At 48.9% G+C, this 22,244-nt stretch overlaps 1 protein-coding gene across 1 annotated transcript in view; it reads right to left on the bottom strand.

Annotated features, from left to right (window-relative positions):
- Positions 1 to 11,617: 11,617 nt before the first annotated feature.
- The window catches only part of Otop1 (otopetrin 1), a 28,186-nt gene continuing 17,559 nt past the window's right edge, over positions 11,618 to 22,244 (bottom strand). Inside the window, exons 3-6 of the mRNA XM_005365965.2 lie at positions 20,418 to 20,476; positions 16,988 to 17,118; positions 14,387 to 15,294; positions 11,618 to 12,246 (exon numbers count right to left, since the gene is read on the bottom strand). Coding sequence (XP_005366022.1) covers positions 12,076 to 12,246; positions 14,387 to 15,294; positions 16,988 to 17,118; positions 20,418 to 20,476 — 1,269 coding nt within the window. The 3' untranslated portion in view covers positions 11,618 to 12,075. The remainder of the gene's footprint in view (positions 12,247 to 14,386; positions 15,295 to 16,987; positions 17,119 to 20,417; positions 20,477 to 22,244) is intronic.

The raw sequence follows: 22,244 nt of genomic DNA, 5'->3' as shown, positions 1-22,244 counted from the left end.
CAGTTAAGTGGCTGGTGAACCCCACTGTTTATTCACCCAGAGCCCCACCCTCAGGGACTGAGGGACTGTGGGAAAAGATCTTCTCCTGAGCTGGCTCCTGCAGTATTGCACTAAGTGCTTGGGTGGAAACCCCACCCCAGTCCCTGGCTTCCATATATCCAGAGTCTGGAATGTTCAGGTGGAAGTTTCATCCCAAGACCCCTCCCCAGGGAGTTGTCTCAGTTCAGACTCCACCCCTGAGAAAGCCCACCAAACTATGGCCCCTCAAAACCATTCCCACAGGGTATTTAAACAGCAGCCCAGAGAACAAACACGTGGTTTTCTGGTCTTACTCCCCTGGCTCCTCTCTGTGGGGGCTGGAAAGTCATCAGGGAACATAAGTATCCATTAAACCTGGGCTTTTTCTAATTTGGTTTGATTTGGTCTGATTTGGATTATTGTGTCAGCAGAGAGGTTTATCGGGGTGCAAAAACTCTTCACTAAGGACATTTGCAGAGCACCTAAGCATTCAGGGACTCAATCACAGCAGTGTGGGGCTTATGTACTTCCAGAGGACAAAGATGCCTGCCAGGAACTTGGGAAGGACTGAGCATGGGTACAGGGTTTTAGGGACAACTGTAAGTTCCTCTCCATTCCAGAAACAAAGGGTAGAACATTTCAGTTAGGGATGAGAGCAAGGGCAGGGTCCCGGACTCAAAATAAGTGGGCTGAAAGAAGTGGGGACCAGTGCAGCATTTTGGGAAGCCTGTGTGGCCAGAGTCAAGGCTGAGAAACTAGGAGGCAACCAATGCTAAAGATGTTTGGAGTTGAGGAGTAAATTTTATTAATTGAGTTAATGATAACTAACGGGGTTCCAAGGAATGGCGGGAGTGTGAAGGAAGTCACATTGTTTCAGGGAAAATGTCATGGGGGAGAGGACTGGGAGGATGAAGAGGCACTTATCCACAGAAGACGCTCTTCAGCAGTGACTAAAACACAATCAGGACCCAAAACAGAGTGCGACAGACGGGATGAATGTAGAGGCTTGGCTGTCAACCAGAGGCAGCGAAACAACTTTGGTCTCTGTGTACTATGGCCCATGTGTGGATAAACTACTAGCCCACAATTCCATCCACAGCTCTAAGTGAATGTGTGGTCAGGGTGAGCCTGCTGCAAGCCCCTGCACCAAGAAAAAACAAACTCCAGGAAGCTACTGTCCCAGAAGGGAAAGATACACGGAGCAAACAGAGCCCGACCCCTAGCCCAAGGTGAAGCCTCTGCACTGGCTGTAGATCATTAGCAGAAAAACAATTGGTGATTTTCCAGATGTTAAGATCCTGGGGCTGTTTGTTACACAGCATTATTTTAGCAAAAACTTGACTAGATTAACAGTTGCTGCTTCTTAAGTGTAGCCTATTTTTTTACTCATGCCAACTAGGCATGGCATCGTATGTATGTACATGGTAATGTATTGTTTTCATTCAAAGATGAAAAGATGAGCTCCAGAGGCTCCCAGAGGTCAGTAGCTAGCTCACAGTTTTAAGATGGATAATTTAAAAGAAGGGATTGTACCACAGATTATCTCTTAAATCTCGGCTCCTTTCTACACAATGCTGCCTTGTGCATGTGCCAAACTTCTTTGAAAGCCATATGGAACTTCCTGGACACTCCCCACCCCGCCCCCCTTGCTTCTGAACTGGGGACAAATTGGCCAGGCTTAAGGCAATGCCAAGTGATCCTCCCCACACTTCAGAACAGGCTCTCAAACTGGGAGAACTGAGAGGCTGGGAACTGGGCGCTCAGGGCTGAGTCCCACTCTCCTTGGCATGTCAGTGTTGAATCATGTCAGTGTTCATATCAGGGCAATAAATCCACTTAAGACATGTCTTCAAGGGGACTGGAGAGATAGCTCAGAGGTTAAGAGCACTGGCTGCTCTTCCAGAGGTCCTGAGTTCAATTCCCAGCAACCACATGGTGGCTCACAACCATCTGTACTGAGGTCTGGCGCCCTCCTCTGGCGTGCGGGCATACATCAAGGCAGAATGTTGTATACATAAATAAATCTTTAAAAAAAAAAGACATGTCTTTAACAAAAATAAAGGATCAATGGGTGCACATGAGAACAGTTGATGTGCCAAAATCCATTGGTATTCCTCTATCCTAACAGAAAAATAATCCTTACCAAGAAATAAATTTAGCAAAGCAAATGAGATAGCCCCATTCCAAACCACTAAATGTTAATGAGATGGAAGGTAACACAGCTTCCTGGATGGTATTAACGGACACAACCTGGAATCCCCTGGAAGGAGAATCTCACTGAAGGATTGTCTGGATCAGGTTGATTTTGAGGTGTAAAATCTCAATGATTTTACATTGAGATGAGAAGGCCCAGCCACTGTGGGTGGCACCATTCCCTGGGCGGAGATCCTGAACTATACAAGTGCAGAGAGGAGCCTGAATGTAAGAAATCAAGCACGCGTTCATTTCTCTCAGCTATTGGTTGTCACTAGCTGTTTCAAGTCCCTGCTTCGACTTCCCTGAAATGGAATTGCAATCCAAATAAACCCTTCCTCCTTTATGGTTCTTTTGTCAAGGTGTTTTATCGCTAAACAGAAATGAAGCTAGGACCCACAGTGAGCTGAGAGATACTATATTGTCATGGGGTAGAAGAGTTGGCATTTATCAAAATGCCTACACTACCCAAAACAACCCACAAATTCAGCACAATCCCCCATCCAATGGCACCTCTCGCGGAAATAGGAAAAGAGACTACAAAACCCATATGAAAGCCCAGAAGACCTCAAAGAGTCAAAGCAGATCTCAGGAAAGAAAGCATGGGGCAGTGTCTGTCTTGGTGCTCTAGTGCTGTGAATAGACATCATGAGCCAGGCAACTCTGAGAAAAGAAAGCGTCTAACCGGGGGCTTGTCTGTAATTGCAGAGGGTTGGTACGTGATCATCATAGCAGGAAGAAGGCAGGCATGGAACTGGAGCAGCAGCCAAGAGAGAGCTTTACATCTTGATACACAGGCAGCAGACAGAAACAGTGACACTTTTGAAATCTCAGAGCCCACCCCCAGTGACACACTTCCTCCCACAAAGAAAACTACATCGACTCAAAAAAAAAGCCACACCTCCTAATACTTTCCAAACAGTTCCACGAACTGGAGATCCAGTATTCAAACATATGAGCTGTTGGGGGCCATTCTCGCCCAAACCAGTACAGCATCTCCCACCATTGTGCTATAACTGAGTCCCCCGAATGCACCGCACCATAGCCACAGGTGGCATTATCAATGGCGGGGGCGCACCGAACACTTCCACACTCTGACTTAAGATCATTTATACAGGGCTCAGAGTGTGGCTCCATGGAGAACATGGGCTCATCAAGGCCCTAGTCCCGTCACCAATGTCAACTAAGTCCATAAATAAAGCTCTGTCACTGAGACAAAAGTGAGCACAGCTACTGGTAGAGAAGCAGAAGCGTGGGCCAGTGGACCAGAACAAAAATAAACTCAGACTCGTTTTTGGCCAGGGTACCAAGAAGACACCCAGGAAAGGGATGGTTCCATCAGTAAATGATGATGGGGAAACAGGATTATTCCCACATATGGAAAAATGAAATGAAAAATCAATTCAGAGACTTCTAGAAAAGAACGGAGGGGAAGGCTCCCTGACTGGGAGCTTGCTATGTAGAACGGGCTGGCTTCAGACTCACACAAATCCACCTGTCTCTGGCCCCAGAAGGGGTCAAAGCATGGGCCATCCCACCTGGCTATACATCACACCAGAAGCTCACTCTACAAAAGCCAAGAGAGAAAATGTCACAACAGCAACAGAGAGTAAACCACATGATTAAAAGACCTGTGGGCTGGGGGGATATTTGCAAATCATATCTGCTGAGAGTTAATAGCCAACATTTAAATCAAGCGCCTTTTTATGACCAATAAAAAAAGAAACCTCATCGATTTTAAAAGGCCAAAGGACTTGAACAGACTTTTTGGCAAAGGTTGTAAAAACATCAGGCAGCATACAATAACTGCAAGCAGCAACAGCAGGAAATGCAAATCAAAGTCACCCTGAGAGCCACCTCCCACCTGTAAGGGCATCAGTTCTCAGAAGGACAAATAGCCAAAGCTTTGCTGTATTCGTGAGAGTGTGAACCAGGGCAGCCTGAGACACTGTGCATGAGACATTAGCAGGGAAGCTGCAGCAGAAGTAAGTGTGGGGGCCGGGAAGCAGCAGACAGCAGCACACAGCCCCTGGGCATGGTCACATGGAGAAGGGAAACCTTCAAGGAATAAGGGCATCTCAGTTTGGCTATGGGTACTTGAATTTAAGCCCCTTCCAGGTAGGCTTTTGACATGGGCCAGCCTGGAACTGAGATGCAAAGCCAGACCTCAGCAATGCCTGATGCTAAGAGAGCCCTGGGCCCTAAATGGGACCATCCAGGAGAGCAAAGTGGGGAGCCAAGAGGCACTTTGGACCCCCAAAGAACCCTAAACAGCCAGATAGTTGAGGGAACCCACACACAATCCACAGAAGGTCCAGAGGGCAGGGTCAGCCTGGAGGATGTCTTTGGGGTCACTCCTCACTCTACAGAGAGCCTGAACCACAGATGGCTTGATTGGTGCTTCGGGTCACCCAACTTTGATCAGAGTCCCCACATTCTTCTCTCTGCCATCTCCATTTGTGTCTGAGACACAGAGGGCAGGGGCAAGCTGGTTCCCTGGAGGGGCCGTAACATTCTCAGAGGTAGAAAGCAACAGGCCTTTAATATGTCAGCAGGGTCCTGGAGGTAAGGATGGGTCAGAGTGGGTCTTACTGGCTAAAACGGAGAGAAAAACTACAGAAAGACTCCCTGCTGCCGCTCCCACACCCCATCCTCCACCAGCAGCTGGCCTCCCCCACCTGTGACCCCCATAGCCTCCAGCTTCGCTTTAGTGGTCACATCATCCCCTCTGACCCCCTTTCTAACTTCTAATGACACGTGGGGGGGCACAACACCTACTCAGTGTCTTTGACTTAGCCCTGTCTATTGGGTACCATTTTCCGTTACAGGTTCTGAGCCCATAGACATATTTGGGCATGTGGGTTGCTCTCTCTCTCGCTCCCTCTCTCCCTTTCCCTCTCCCTCTTGCTCTCTCTCTCTCTCTCTCTCTCTCTCTCTCTCTCTCTCTCTCCCTCTCTTTCTCTCTTGCTCTATGGTCTATGTGGAGAACCAGCAATGTGTGCTGTCGGAGAGCGGCGCTGCCCCTTCTGTAGGAAGACAGCTAGCAATAGTCAACCACCTTTGCCTACACTCGGAATTATACTCGGGTGGCATATTACATGTGAGGCAGCCTGAGTGTCATCTCAAGTCACACGATGACCCTCTGTGGAAACCTCTATTGTTACTGTGTTCAGCAGAACAGCTGAAGCGCAGGAGGGAAGGCACCGGCAGTTGAGACTCCGCCTCAAAGCTCAAACCTCTTTCTGCACCCCTCCAGACACTTCCTTGAGGGGGCCATCCAACTCTGTGAACACCAGCTAAGTGGATAACTGAGCCCCCTCTAGAAGATGTCACCCCTGGCCCCTGCTGGCATAGCTGCTTCCTTGGAGGTAATTGCAAAAGGGCCGAATTCATACCAGGGTGGAAAGAAAAAAAAGCCACAAAGGAAAAACAAAACAAACAAACAAAATGCTACCCGGTTGTTCTGGGTAGCGAATACACCTAGAGCGCCTTCCTCTATCAGCTGTGGCGCGTCAAAGACCGTGCTCAACATGGAGCTGAAGAAATGCCCTGGCAATGGTACCCCACTGAGGCTGAGCACGTGGAAAGTGACAGCCAATGGGCGAGGGTCATAACGCCCTCCCCCGGCTCCTGCTTCAGGAGTCCCCGTTCTCAGGCTGGTTCCTTCAGGTTGGGATGCAAGCGCTCTTTTGGGGTGGCTGGTGTGGGGTGGCTAAGCCAAGTCAGCTCCAGGCAACAAAGAAGCCCGATTCACATCAGAGTGTCACCAAACTCTGCCCTGGGGCCCAATCCATCTCAGTATACTGCTATGCCCACTCACTGAGTCACTCCATCTGATTCATGTCCTTGAGACCCCAGCCTCCCGTCTTCTCACAGGTTGCTCCTGCAAACCTGTGATGGCTGCTCTGTGATCACACACTAGCTGCCACAGTGACACGCCCTCACCTGTTTCCTTCTGGGAGATGAAAATCCTCCCTAGCATGTATCCAGCAGAGGACCTCGCCTCACGGTCTAGACCAGGGTAGACCAGGGGCCATGAAAAGTTCTTTCTACAAAGGCCAGATTCTGTGAAGTATCTCTGCAGTAGTGTGTGTGTGTGTGTGTGTGTGTGTGTGTGTGTGTGCGCGCGCGCGCACACACACACACACACACACATCTGCAACTACTCTTACTTTGCAGGTACAGTTTGCCACTCCAGCTCCCACCCCACCCACCACCCCAGCCTGGAACCCTTGTCACGCATGCCCCACTCTGTACCCTCCTCCAGCAAAGATAGAGTGTACTTAGTAGAGCAGCAAGAAGTCACCTCAAAGCCCTCTCCTACCCAGACGGACAGCCCACTCCACCCCTTGAGTTTTCTTCCCCTAATATGGGGGGGGGGGGGGTCCTGTCCCAGACCACACACTGGCTCTCTGCAAGCCACTTTCTTCCAGCCGGGCTGAGAGCGCCCTCTAGTGCTCAGAAGGTGCATGCAGGACTAGACCAGCGAGCAAAGTCCCTAAACCAGCAAGGGGCAAAAGGAACATGGCAAAGGAGAGGGCAGAGGTCAAGTGTCACCAACAAGGGCTCTGTTTGGATAGATGATGTACTCGCGTCACTACGCTTCACTACAAGGGAAATCCACCCTCTGTGGGTCTCGGGTTTGCCCTCAGAGAACGGGAGAGAATGAGATGCAGCCAGCGCGCCCTCTGCTGGTCGCACTCCTCTACAGCAACACTCCCTTCTGCAACGTGGAGTTACACATTTTATATGCCAAATTTAGTACTTTTTAACTAGGTGAAAAGTGAGGTACCACGTCAAATTTAACTAGTTTTTCTGTATTAATATCCCCAAGAAATTGTGTCACTGTTATTGTTCTGAAACGAATTTCTTGTTACAGATTGTAAGTGGCTCACAGACTGTCCAAGTCAGTTCTGAACTGGGTCTTCACAGACATAGACTCGGGTAAAGAGGGACACGGAACACCCAGAGAGTGGGCAGAGGGTGAACGTCACCTGACCCTGACTTACAATGACTGTGAGTCGCTGAAGGTGGGGCTCAGCAGTCAGGAAAAGATCTAGCGGGAGGGATACTTTTCCTAACACATGAATAGCCCAGGAACCAGGGTGACTTGAACCAACAGCTGCAAAGCTCTGCCCTTGAACTGCCACACCCACAGCCAGAGCCACCATTTCAGTAATCACTACCTTGGGTCCTGGCCACAAGGTTCCACTTTCGCATAGCTCTGTGCGAGGCTATGGCCCTGACGTAAGCCCTGTCAGGTCAGGAGCTGAAACAGAACATCACAAACTAAGGTCTGGCCAGCCACTGTCTTGAGGTTGGATGTCCTCGCTCTTGGAGAGCCAGCTTACTATCGTGTCCTGGTGAAATCTCTTTCCAAAGTTGCAGGTGGTCAGTCTTCTCTTTGTGCCCTGCCCCCTGGGTCTGAAGGCTGCTGGTTGGTTCTCAGATCTTTTCTTACTATGAGAGCCTGTAATGGTTAACTTTGTCAATGTGACGCAACTTAGAAAGACCAGGGAGAGAGTCTTAACAAGAGATTATCCAAAACAAGTTGATTGTGGGGGAGGGGAATCTTAATTAAATTGACTGATATAGGCAGACCCAGCCCACCGTGGGAGTCACCATTCCCTAGGCAAAGGATCCTGAACTGTACAAGAGTATAGAAATTGAGCTGAGCGCCAGCAAGGAAAGGGACAGACATTCACTTTCTCCTGCATCTGACGTGAACGTGATGTGAACAGGTGTTCCGCATTCCTGCTGCGTCGACGTCTCTGGAATGGATTGACAGCCTGGAATCGTGAGTGAGAACAGATTCCTCTCTCCTGCATTGCTTTGGTGAGCTCTCCACTCTTCCCTTTTGCAGGCAATGCTACCGTGATCACCTGGCCATCCCGAGTCAGTCCCAGGAGCCTCTAGAGGCCTCCAAGTGCCCAGTCTTTGGAAACGAGGACCTCCAGCCTCACCCAGCATTGCCAGGAGCTATCCAGGCTGGTCCTTAGCAGCTCATCTCTCATCCATGGCCACCATGGGTCCTCTTTCTTTTGCACTGCTTTGACTCAGACATAGGGTACCTCATGGACTCATGAGTCAGAGGCTCTGTCCTCTGTGTGGTGATGGTGAGAGATGATGGGGCATTCTGAAGGTGGAGGAGCGGTGGGAGGAGGTTGGGTCACTGAGGGCATGCCCTCGGAGGGATTAAACTGGTTCTTCCTCATCAGAGCATTGCTGTAGGAGGAACCCTGGCCTTCTCTTCACCTACACTTCCTGTCCTGTGCTAATACTTCTCTCTTGTCTGCTCACAATGCCACGCTCCAGGTCCCTCACTAGATAGGAGCCGAGCCAACCCATTCTCATTGGACTTTCAATCTCCAAAACTGTGAAATAATTAAACCTCTTTTCTTACTAAGTACCCCAGCTCAGCCGTATCATATTGCATCATCTTGACAGAAAACAGACCGATGTGTCTTGCTAGATCTCGCCAGTCAGATGTGTGGGAAATTCATTCATCACTGCCTTAATTTGTGTTTCCTTTATTCTATCACTGAGAACATAAGGCTCAGATGTTGTTCGTGTTGGTTTTACCCCTATGAATTGTCCCAGAATGAAGAAAATAAGCTTCCCTCTGCCAAAGCTGAGGCAGAATGCCTGATGGGCATCAGATGAGAACCATGGGTCAGCCTGCTGTTGGGGAGAGCTGGGTCTCTCCTTGTAACAGTCACCCCCAAAAGACTCTGAGCCCAATGAGGCTGTGCTAATTTGGCCAAGCTCAAACAGAACCATTCTTATTAGAGTCCCGTCAGTCAAGTCCAATGTTATGACTCCCTCCCTCTTCTTGGCAAAAGCCTAGATCCAGAAGTTGAGGCCTCCTGGCTGCCAGAGGTTTAGAAGAGAGGTCAAGTTCATGCAAACCAAAATTCAGAAATCCGTTCTCTTGCCATGGTTGCTGGGCCCGCATAAAACGGGACTCTGGAAAAATCCAAAGGCACAGAAATAAAAGTGCTCCCCATGTGCAGTGTGGGATAGCAACCAAAAAAACATTCTGAATGTCACAGAATGTCCTGAGTCACAGATGACCAAGTAGAATGGTCTAAATCAAAGCTTACAATCATTTTTATGTCTCCCGAGAAATAGTGACACTAGATTAAGTCTATAGATATAAATCTCCTGGAAATAGTCTCCAAAGTCACCCGTAATTACATTCCAGTACCATGAGAGGAGAGCCATGAAGGAGCCTTAACAGTAAGGAATTACTTGACAGGCTCCAAAAAAGATGCTTCTTCAGGGAAGGGTTTGACAAGATTCTGATGAAAGGGCAGACCTCAGCCACCCCAGACTCACTGCATCTGGACTTCCAGCCAGCAAGACAGGGGTCACTGTGAAGTCCCAAGGGGATGCCTATATAGGCTAAAGGGTAAGAACCAGGGCCGTGGGGATTGGGGCAGGGATGAGAGGCACGTAGAGTTAAGAGAAATGGCAAGTTACAACCAAGTTCAGTGCATATAAGAATGACCTTGTTTGGGGTGCATGCATGAGTGTGTGTGGGGGTGTTACTAGCCTAAGAACTCCAAGGTACCAGCCATTGTGCCTGCATTATGACTTCTCAACCTCAGTGTACCTCTGTTTGAGAGCAGAAGGTTCTTTAGGGTCAGGGCTCTCTTCTGCACTAGAGGATGTTCGGAAGTGTCCCTGGTCTCTACCACTAGGTGACAGCAGCTCCCATATTGAGAGCAGCTAAACATGTCTGCAGATATCACCATAAGTTCTCTGGGGGGCCAAGACCCCACTCTGAGAACCAGTGTTCTACAAGGAAGGTGTTCTAAACATCTTTTGTTTTTAGAATGTGTGCCTGTTAACAAGCAACCCACCTGGACACAACTGTGTCCACCCGAATTTTTCAGTCAGCGCACTCACTTTATTAAAGTCTCAAAATAGTTCTGCAAAATTACCTCATTCCAGTGTCAATATTCCTAAGGAGACTTTTAAATGTTTGCAAGCTTTGAGTGTGGCTTCCTGATGTTACAAATGGATGTCCCTTGCAATCCATAGGGGGCCGGACCCAGGGACCCATGTGGCTACCAGAACCTTTGGATGCTCAAGTCCCTTAGCAACAAGGTGGTGTGTGTCTCTTTTTGTAAGCTTCAGATCGTCTCTGGGTCATTTAAAATACCTAATAAGGGTCTGGAGATATGGCTCACTCAGTTGGACGATGAGGCCCAGAGTTCAGTTCCTCAGAACTGCGTAAAACCAGACACAGCAGTGCATGCCTATAAAAGCCTGTAACCTAAATCTGCCACTTGGGAGGTGGGAACAAGAGGATCAGGAGTCAAAGGTCATCCTTGGCTAGATAGCAAGCTTGAGAAAAGCCTCGCTAAGATATAAGATCTTGTCTCAAAACACATGTACACACAAACCTTAACCCAAGGTAAAGGCCACATCAATGGCTGCTAGATTATACTGTTTAGAGGCAAAGGTCAAGAAAAAACTGTAAGAGGCGACTCCTTTTCTACAGCTTTATTTTATTTTTATTTGGCGGGGGAGTACACTCTTGCATGTGAGTGCAGGTGCCCTCAGAGAACAGAAAAGGAGGTCATCTCCTCTGGAGCTAGAATTCTAGGCAGCTGTCAGCCAATTGATGTCATGCTTAGAACCAAACGTTGGTCCTCTTTGAGAGCAGCAAGCCATCACCCTGGCCCAAAGACCCAATTCTTAGAAGCATTTTCTATACAAAGTTGGCTGACAACTTTAAATAAAAGAAATGTTTTACAGACATGGTTGATTCTTTGCAGGGCCACTTAGGAAGGCAACATTGTGAGCACTAAAAGGAACAGAGGCAAAGAACGTTGATTGTGGAGCATTCGTTTGGTAAACAGACAACGGCAAAGAGACGTTTGCCAGGAGTTTATGACCATGTAGGGAAAGCTGTCGTCATATTGTCAAGTAGGAAAGCATGAGGATAAATTAGAAATGTCAGGTTATCACTAGTGGTACAACAATAAAAAAAAAAGATTCTACACACCACGACAGCTAAAAGATATGCCACAATGTCCAAAGTAACTGTTAGCAATGCGACGTGGGTAATTTTGCCCGTCTCCTTTTCCAAAGTGTGCAGATTTTCTACATAATAAACTAGAGGTAAGTGTAGCAAAACAGAAAAACAGCAATGTTTATCTTTTAATACTTAGTAATGATCACACATAAAAATTAACCAAAATTTTAGGTAATGCCATGTGTTTGCATTAATCTAGATACATGCTCCCATGCAGTTGACTAAAAGCAATTTTGTGATGCCTCCAACCTCTGAGGGTATCCACACACATGTGTGTATACCTGCCCACACACATACATGTGATTAAAAATAAGCTTAAAAGATTTTGAAAAAGTAATTTTGCCCAAAATTAAGCCAGCTCAAAAAATAAACTATAAACTAAAATGCATTTGTTTCTAAACTTAGTAGCCCTGAGAGAAAAAAATTAAATTGATTGCTACACAGATGGTCAGAAAAAAAGTTGTATGCAGTCACATAAATTACAGACAGGAAATGTATGCTCTGAAAACCCCATCGTTTTTCCCCCCAAACTTGGATCATCTTCTTCTAAAACACAGGTTCTTGGCCATGGAGCACAAATCATTTCGGATCTGATTGGAATTGGCTGACCCGGGGCAGGCTCCAGCCTCCTCCTCCAGTTGATTTAACGTTCACTCGTTCATTCTCAGCCAGGGCAAGGGCACCTCTAGACGCAGTCAAGGAGACAAAAGGCATCCTTCTGGCTTTTGTCAGACAGTGTTTGCTCAGCCCGGCCCTTCCCAGGTGGCTGCAGAGCCCCCTTGTTCCCGTGTCCCTTCTCCTTTCATTGAGGACGCAGGCTAGATCTTACAATAGACCTCAAAGAGGGCAGCAGCTGCGTGCATCCGGTAGAAAATAGAGAAGGGCATGGCCAGGTTGACCACGATTATCCAGGGTTCAAAGCCGAAGACGATTTCCTCTAATCCGTTGTCATACTCAGGGCGGCAGCCAAAGGCAGGGGGGATCCAAAGCTGAAAGAGAAGAAACAAACTTCCATCATTGTTTCGCCATGAATGCTGCCAAGAGATGCAACCTTCTGCCACAGATACACTGACAATGCCCCCAAGATACGTTGTCCTGGCCTGGTCCCTAGCTGGCAAGCTAGATCACGTGGGACCTAACTTCATCTGTGGGCTAACCCAGGATAGAGTCATAGCTGAATGGACCATTACACGGCAAGAAACAAAAGAAATAGGTAGGTAACTGGGGGGGGGGTCCCTCTAACAGATGTGTCTTGCCCACAGTCTTGCCCTCTCTTTACTTTGTTGCTGTGAAGTAAGCCTCTCTCCTCTGCACTTCCACCATGAAATGTTGCCTGAAAGCAACCATGGACTGAAACCTTCAAAATCACCCCTTTCCTGGCTGAAGCTGTTTGTTGCAAGCATTCTGTCACCGTGCCAAAAGGCTGACTCTGTGGTCACAGGATTTCAGCACATCTGGGGTCCCCACTCGAATCCCAGGCACCGTGGATGCTGACCTAGACTCATACAGCAAGAGTCACCATGGCTGGGGTGACTGTAAAGCATTCCTCATCTCCATGGAAACCAACAAATCTGTGAGCCTCCCCTGAAGGCCCTCCACCCCCTCACCTTGCACTCAGACACAAGTTGTAACTTAACTCTCTCTAGAGGGCGCTGACGAGAGGAGGAAAAAAAATCAAAGGAAGTCAACAAAACTTAACATAATACACTGTTGCTCTTGTCTCTCATAGAACCTACTGTCCCCACATCCTTCTCTGTCTCTTCCCCTTTTCCTTCCCACTGACCTCTCTCTAGGTTGTCAGGGCCACCCATGGCCCTGGGCCCCTTCTGTTACTTAGTGCATGTGTCTATCTCTCTGCTAGGGCAGGCTCTCCCTAGCTGGGCTGACCTATGAAGAATCTACGTAGCAAAGGACAGAGGGTGATTCCAGGCCAGAAATTGCAAAGAACATTGGCCCAACAATCCACAAAGGGACTGGGTCCAAATCCCCAAAGAGAAGTCTTGCTGCCAACAGCCTACAACCAAGCTAGGATCATGAGCTGACACTCCATTGTTCAACACCTGAAGAACTTTCATGATAAATCCCTACGGTTTTAAGTTGCTATGTTTGAGGTTAGTTCTTAGGTGGCAGCAAGTGACTAATACACACTGCCTTTTTTTCCTATCCTTGCAGAGCTCTCGCTGGTGGATATCGTGTCCCATTTTCCTTCTCTGGCTTCTTGGGCTTCTCCCTTCCATCTCAGACCTCTTCTCGTCAACAGTTTCCTCTTCTAGCTCCTCATTTGCTCAGACTCACGGGTCCCCTTCCCTTCTCCGTGGATATGCCTCCTAGGGCTGTCACCTCAACCTTGGTCATAAACACCATCTGGAGGCCCTGGGCTTCCACCTAAACCCCCCATGTGAGCCACTCTTGGAACCCCAACACGTATTTCCACTAGCCGCTTGAGTGTTTGGAGCACATCCCAGACGCACCCTGCCTTTCCTGTCTCTCCCTTATCAACAGCCCCTTCCTCCCAGATGCTTGCTCCAAGCTCCCAGTGTCATCTGTGTTCCCGCTCAGTCTCTCTCACATCACTCTACCACCCTAGCCACAGTGAGATGCCCCAGTCCTTCTGAGAACCTCCACCTCCACCCACCCGGGCCATCCCTCCACTAGGGTTGTGCAGTAGCCTCCTCCACCCTATCCCAGCAGTTAATTTCCACTCATTTGCAAGAGGGGCTTTCTTATTTTTATCAGAGCTCCTGTGCCTTATTGAGAAAAGTTAGGGAATATTGGTTGATTTGAATATCTAGGACTAGGGAGATGGTCGATGAGAAAGTGCCTGTTGGGCAAGCATGAGGCCCACATAGAAAGCCTGTCTGGGAGGCACTGGTGCCTGCAACTCTGAACTGAGGTCCTGTGGTGGAGACAGGGGGTTCCCTGGAACTCATTGGCCAGCTAGTCTAACCAGCTAATAGCACAGGATTCCGTGAGGGATTCTGGCTCACAAAACAAGGGTAGATAATTGTTTGAGGAAGACATCTCAATATCAGTTTCTAGTCTCCACACACTTGTGCACACCACAAAGAGGGAGAGGGAGAGGAAGAGGGAGAGGGAGAGGGAGAGGGAGAACAGTTTGCTGAAGATTACCGAGATGTTGCAAAGGAACAGAAAGGCTGTGATGTTTCTGAGGATCCTCCTCTTGACTCCACCCTGCAGGAAGTCCGGACATTGGGCTGTGCCCGCAGCCCCTTCCCAGCCAGCCTCCTGGTCCTCTTTATGATATCCCTGCTGCAGACGCAGATTTCCATTGACCGCAGGTGATCCATCCCGAGACGACCCCTGGCTCCCGAGGCTGGATGCAGCCAGCACAGCGGCTTCACCACTGCAGACGGTGACCACACGCAGAGTGCGCACATCCTCGGGGATGCCCTCGGGCTCGCGGTGCACCGACTCGATGATGAAAAGGTTCTGGACATACTTCTCCACGATCACCAGGACAGAGTAGGGCAGATTGTACCAGGTGTATGGCGGACGGGTCTCAGCACAAGCGATGGCCAAAATGGAGCCCCAGGAGAGGAGCCATGAACCTGAGGCTGTGGCCACCAAGAGGTCGGCATCCAGCTTACGTGCAGGGTTTTTGGACTCATCCAGGGATTTTTCATCCACCCTGTAAATCCAGGTTCCTACCAGCCCAGCAGCCCCCATGAGCAGCAGCACCGTGATAGCATACAAGTAGAACAAGATGAGCGCCGACTCGCTCTTGGACTTGGAGCGTCCGATATGGATCATGTACACCACAACCACGGTGATGGTGGCAGCCAGCACTGTCAGGCCCAGAACCGAGCCCACCAGGACCCCGTCGAATCTGCACTGCATCTTCTGGTGCCGGGAGTTGTCCACCCTGCGCCCAATGTTCTTCCAGAGCACATAGAGCATGGTGGAGGCCAGGATCTGGTACTCGATGTTGAAGGGGTACAGATAGTAGATTCCATGGGAGAGGGCAGAGCAGAGCGCTGGGGGCGTGCAGTTACACTGTGGTGTATGGTCATCCAAAACTAGGGCGGTAGGCAGAGGACAGGAAACAACCATCAGCACAGGCAACAAGGAGACTAGCAAACCCATCAGCCTGAACCTCGCCACTAGACCCAAAGTGCACTTGAGCCGTATTTAGCATCATGTTTAATGCCATGGCTTCGTAGAAAAAGAAGCTAGGGTTCACCTCCAGAATGGCATCAGCTGTGTTCTATCTGCATGTTAGCATATAGTGACACTATTATAAGTAGCAGTGTAGAGATTTACTAATGACCACATTAGGTGGTCCAGAGCTACCATTGAACTTCAAAAGCAGACAGCTGAGGAGGGCTGAGACTGGCAGCACCTGTGTAAGAGAGAGGGGCAACAGTGATTGATAGGTTGATTCATAAACAGGAAAGATCCAGAAGTATATAAGCCAGAACGGTAGTGGCGGTTCTCTCTAGTGGCAAGAGGCAGGTGTTTATTTTTTTTTCTAGTTCTTGCTTCCCTATGGTATCTAATTTTCTCTGTAAATATGATGTGTGTGTGTGTGTGTGTGTGTGTGTGTGTGTGTGTGTGTGTGTGTGTTTAGACTATGTTTTTCAAGGCTCTGTAGGAAATGACTCTTCTGAAAAATACCCGGTGGAAAAAGCTCTCACCTAAATGCCCCTAAAACGGTATGAGATGGTCAGGGGCTTTCCTTCTCTGACTGTGCAACCCCGGACACATCATTTTTCAGTGGCGCAGCGTCTCTACCCATTACTAGTTAATACTGCTCACCTCAGAGGAAGGCCAGGCCATTGTTAAGGAAACTTGTAAAATACTTAGAACCCTGCCTGGTAGTCAACATGAGCCTAATAAAAGCCAGGAAATAGCTAATAAAAGTTTGCTTCTATTATGAAACTGTCACTGCTGTGGCTGCTATTGTTACCAAGAGGGAGTGAGGCCAAAGATAGGGAGTCCTTCCCACAGAGGATTGTAGGAGTCACTCATGTAGCCTGACATAGCCACATATCAGCCCAGCCCGCTCACAGAAGGCTGCAGCCAGAAGGGTCTTTGAAAGCATCGAGTTTTCGAGTCTCCTTACTTTACAAAGAGAAAAGGCAGGCCCAGAGAGGTTGAATAGTCTCCAAAGGCCACACAGCAAGCACCTGACGAAAACAAGACCCCAACTCAAGTTCTCCACTTCCTAGTAGAGCGCTGTGCTCCACCCTGCCTTCTTCTGGGTCTAGATGTTCTCAGACAAATATGTGAGGCCATATATGCTCAAGAACTCCAGCAGAAGATGTGAGGGTTAACCCCCACACCAGGCTGTCTCCCCAGCAGATCAAGAGAATAATAAAGATGAGCCCTAAATAATGAGCCAACTGAAGTCAGCTAGAAACCTTCCCATGTACAAAGGCATATTGAGAACTCCCCTGTGCGCACAGGCCAACCTCTCAGAAGAAAGATTTGCTGAAAGGCTCCTAATTAAAACGCTAACAGAGAAAACCACCAATCTTCCACAGTGGGGAAAAAAAAAGGCACAGAGTTCTCCAGCCAATGGACTGCGAGAGACCCACCCAAATGATAACCCTGGGCCGCCACATGCCCAAGTCAGGTGAAACCTATAATTACTGCCTTGGGGAGGCAGAATGAAGGCCTGTGGGCTTAGAGAAACAGTCCACGGTAGGGTCTATGGCCCAGGTGGCTCCCTGGGGACCTGATGGCCCCGCAGGGGAAAGGCTTTCTCACCTATGGTGATGTTGCCAAAGCCCAGCGTGATAAGCCGCTCCTTGTGCTCGTTCAGTTGGTGCTTTGACTCATTCAGGACGCTGTTGGCCCACAACAGCAAGTTCGTGAACACCGAGTGGATCACCCCGAACCTGGAAAGCACAAGTATCAGACACCTTCTCCTGAGAGGCCCTGAGAAAGTGCCGAGCCTGTGGCTAAGACGGAGCCATCCCAAGCATGTATGCACACACACAATTTCCCTCCCTCAGCTGTTGGTCCAGCTGACTTAGAGTCAGCATCTGGGCATTTTGCCTTCACCTTGAACTTGCCCGTCTTCAACTCATCTGTAGGACATCAAAGACACTGCATCTTGGGAGCAGGGATATGGGGAAGAAATTTTACTAAAGGCAAGCAACCACACCCAGAGCCTACTCTTCCTCCAAAGGGGAAACAAAGAAAGAACAGTGAAGGAGATGGAAGGGCCCGGTAGACTGTGGAGAGCAGGTGCACCCTCACTGGTGACTGACCAACCCATAAATCATCGCCGTCCATTCCCTCTGCTTTCCATCCTGCCAATAAAACACAGTCTGCACACACTAGCTCATGGCTTCCTTTGCAGCTGGTCTTGACCAGTCTGGCTGGGGCATGTAATGTATAATCTACAGTGAATTGCTGAAAAGCTTTTGCTTATTTGATGCTATAAGAATCAGAAAAGCCTGTTTATGGACCCCTTTCCTTTCAACATTGTCTCCTTTAACAGTCTCGAGTGAGGGCACGAAGGCTGAGGTTGCGGCCATCATCTCTCTTGTAAGCAGGAGTCAACCAGCATGAGCTGAAGCCCCAGCACACTGAGGATGGCAGAGGATGTACACAGACGTGGCCTACTCCAGATGACGCCTTGGGCTTCTAAAGTCTCAGCTAGGCTCAGGAATTCTTCCACTGTCACACCTAGAATAAGTGGCCATGCTGGAATAGTGGAAAGAGAATCTTAGCCTCTAAACCACACTGTGACCTCATCAGGAAGAAGGGACATGTGAGGGTGAACTCTGGACTCTGGGGCACAGAAGAGAAATGGGAAGGACACACGATCTCCATGTGCTTCGTCCTGCTGTGAATTCCCTACACCCTACTGCAGCTGTATCCACTTAGGGTAGCTTCTAGGCCCTCTGCAGGTATCTAGGAGACACATCCCACAATAGACTGAGGAGCCAAGCCTAAAGGCAGCTGTGGGTACTCCCATGCCTTACCCAGAGGCAGCCAGCCATGTGTGCTTCCCTGTCCAGCTCAAAGACCACCTGTCCATGATTGACTTATGGGAAAACAGGAACATCTTTGTCCTGGCCCTCCCTGCCTCTCCCCTGAGTGTCTGCCTCAGCTGAGCCCAGGCATCCCAAGAGTCAGGGCAAGTAGCACCTTCCTGTATGAGATGGCCAACTTGGCATCTGCCCAGCTACCAGAACTAATACAGAGAGAAACCAAGACAACACGGGTGTCTGTCCATTGGCCTGGCCCTGCACCCGCCCTGTTGCTCCAACTCACAGCCTGCTTTCTCTATCCAGCCTTTGACAGCCCGGACAATGCCGTTACCTCTGGCAGGTGGCTTTCTTTTTATTACAGTGCACACAGCTGCCATTCTGTTTCCCCTTTCCCTAGTCCATGCAGTAGTATCCAATTCTGAGCCTGCCAAACCCACAGAAGCAGTATAAGGTCACCAAGGATCACACTGTTTGGCCACACACCACCCTGAGAACCATAGCCTTCCAAGACCAATTTGAAACAAGTCCTTCAAGCTGAGGGCAAGTGTCATGCCCCATGTCTGAGGCCCTGCCCACACTCAGTGCCTGTATACCCAGACCACAGTAACAGAATGCATCCCAGGAGTTGTTCCTGGTATCTGTCTGTGCTTCCCAAATGAAGCACATGTGAAGAACCATGGTACCTCTCAACTGTGGGTCTGGAGAAAGGAGATGGGTGGAATCCCCAAAGGAGCATTTCCTACCTGGGAGAAACCTTCCAGAAGCCACTGACAAAGGGGGTGGCAGGATGGAGCCATTCATACAGCTCATGCAAGAAGCTAGCAAAGTCATAAGCCCACAGGACCCAGCCAGAGCTGCCAGCATAGTAACTGGAAGCTGTGTGAACTGTCCTCAGTGAGGCCAGCCCTCCCTAGAGGAGCACCCTAGATTCAGTTGTAGCCTCTGTCATGACCCATGCTTGAGACTACCTCATCTTCCACTTTTTCTAAAGAAGTTGACTTCTGAAATCTAAGAATGGTAGACATTCAAAGTGTTTGCCATCTTGCTCAACAGACAAGAAAGCATACCCTTGCACTGAAGAGGGTAGAGGCCAGATGTGATAGTGGCCATGGAAGCCTTTGCCTAGGCTGGTCTCAATCTCAGTATCCCTACAGAGCCAAAAATGGCCTTTGACCTCCTGGCTCTGCTGGCTCCGATTTCTGAGTCTGGGGCTGTCGACAAGAGCTACCATACTTGGTTTATTCGGTGCTAGGGATTGAGCCCGTGACCATGCATGCTAGACAAGCCCTGTACCAACTGCGCCACCTCCCCAGTCCTAAGAGTTACCAGTGGTGGCTTCTGGGGCTCCTGGATCTTGGTGACTACCCCTTCCCTCGGGGGAACCAGGTAAGCATACTTCAGCCCTTCCTCACCTTGCTCTGGAGGTGGGGCTTCTGGTGTTCCTGACACCAAGGATAGATGTCACTGCCAAGCCACTGCCTGCACCATGTGGTGGATACACACTCCAGGGTGCTTCTCACACAGCCAAAGACACCTCAGAATCATCAACACCCACCCCACAGCACCAGGCCGCTAGCCCTGTGCAACTAGAGGCACAAGGATGCACTTGGCAGGACACTCAGTCTCTACAGCTGCAGCTCATTGAAGCCATTCTACCTAGGGGTCACAGGTCAGCCAATCTTCTCAAAGCCAGAGGTCATCTCAAATGCTGGAGGGGAAAGTTGATTCTGCGACGGAAGTGGTGTACAATACTAGATCTTTTCATAGAGCAGGTGCTCATTCCTCGATCTACCCATGTTTAACCTGCCCTTGAAGAGTTCACCTCTTCCTTCTGGCCATTCTTCCCTTGACCACATCAAAAGCAGGAAGAGCTGGAGGCAGGCCCCACACTCAGTAGACACACGTTCTCCTCAGAGGTAGGCCACCTCACTGCTCCCCACCTCACAGACGAGTAAACTGAGGGAGGTGAAAGGGAAGTAGGTGGTGACAGCAGAGTTCGCTCCCATATCCTTGTCTTCCAGGACTGGCCTGGAAGGAACCGATGTTCTGCAAGAGCTTTGTTTCCAGGGTGGAACGGGAATCTGCTCTCAGGGTTTAGAGCCCCAGATGGGTGCCAGTCCTGAGTCTGGTTTCCCCTAGCGTTTAATCTAAAGAAATATCAACTAACGAGTAAAGCAATTGCTCACAGTTTTTACCTTTCCAGTGTTTTGAAAGACAGGATAATATCCTTAGCATGGCCCCAGAGAAAATAGACCTAGACGGAAATAAAGGAGAACACATTAGCGGGGGCACTGCCATTCTGCTTGCGCACTTGAGAAGTTATAAAACTGAGACAAAGCAGATGATTCCCCTTGGCAGGGTCATTCTACAGTAGGAATAGTGACGCCATGAGAAGCCAGATGGGGCCTCCTGAGTCAGGCAGAAGGGGTGCTGCAACTAATTAAGAATGTCTGTATTTGACTAAGGGCGTCTCCTTAGAGAAGGTAGGGTTAGAACCACTTGGTGATATCTGCTGTGGATGGAGCTGTGCTGCAATCGATTGAGGATGTCTGCCCTGGGATAGGCATGTCGCCTCCAAGGGTACAGATAGTCATGAAGACAAAAAACTCATGTACATAGAATAAAAATAAGCTTTTAAGTAAACAAGCTAGAGAGGACAAGACAGTAAGAACTGTCCCTCCATGGTCTCTGCCTCCAGGTTCTTTTCTTGAGTTCCTGCCCTGCCCTTCTTCAAAGATGGACTATAACCTGTAAGTAGAATAAGCCCTGCCCCCAAGTTGTTTTTTTTTTCACAGCAGCGGAGACGCTGACTAGGACAGATGGCTCCTAAAGAATGTGTACATGACCAGCGGTGGTGGCGCACATCTTTCATCTCAGCACTCAGAAGGCAGAGGCAAGCAGATCTCTGTGAGTTCGAGGCCAGCCTGATCTACAAGAGATAATTCCAGGACAAGCTTCAAAGCTACAGAGAAACTCTGTTTTGAGAAACAACAACAACAAAAAAAAAAGAATGTGTACATGCATAACCATGCATATAGACACACACACATGCGCACATGCACACACACGCACACGTGCTCCCCATATGACCAGATGTCTTGCCCTGGCAGACATGATATCTCACCCCACACTGATCAAATGCTCTCTTCTATGCTCTGTCACCTGATCAGAACACCAAGCATTACAGGATCAGGTCACAGGATTCTGCAGTGAATGAAGGACTGCATTTGACCGAGGGTATCTAAAGCAGATGGAGGGCAGCACTGACTGTAATAATGGAGATTATTACAGTAGCATTGAAAGACCAGGGCTCTATTGAGACTCTTTAAGGAAAAGTAATTTCCTCCTAGCTATGGGAACAAAACCTCTAGCCTAGGTGGTGACCTAACATTCCAATCTATCCAAAACCTAGGCATGAACCCAGCTATATCTGTCAATCACCTGGCCAAAGGGTCACCACTCAGGAAGGTAGATTCACTTTACACTATGTTAAACACATGGGAGGAGACAATGTAATTTTCCTTCCCAGAATCCCACACGCTGTGCGGTCACTAGAACCGTATCACTCGGACTAGGTCAAGTTTACCCATTTCATCTAAATTAACGTTTCTTTTTTTAAGACTCATTTTCCTCCTACTGGCTATTTTTGGGGCTTTGTCACTCTTTCTCTGAAGCTTGCTTCGTTATGAGCGCTCGTCTGCCATGCAGCTGCTTGCTACCCTCCATATCTAACTCAAAAGGCATGGTCTTCTCTCTTGCTCTCCATCGCCCTTCTCCTGGCAGCGGTCCAGACTTGCAGCTTGCTGGAGCTGTTGTTTCTCTTGTAAACACTAATAAAACTGCCCACAAGCTTCCTGCTGAGTACTTCCTTAATTTATTTTATTAATGAGACTAAGAACCCTGAGAGGGGACCCTAATTTAGCCAGAAATATGTAGTATCCCCAGTGGAACTCCCCAAAATTTCCAGCAACAATATCAGAGGTAGATGAAGGATTAAATTCGACTGGGAATGTCTGCTGTAG

Source organism: Microtus ochrogaster, unplaced genomic scaffold, assembly GCF_000317375.1.
Source record: "Microtus ochrogaster isolate Prairie Vole_2 unplaced genomic scaffold, MicOch1.0 UNK5, whole genome shotgun sequence".
NCBI lineage: Eukaryota > Metazoa > Chordata > Mammalia > Rodentia > Cricetidae > Microtus > Microtus ochrogaster.
Note: the sequence above shows the minus strand (reverse complement) of the source record. Positions and strands in the feature narration are given on the sequence as shown.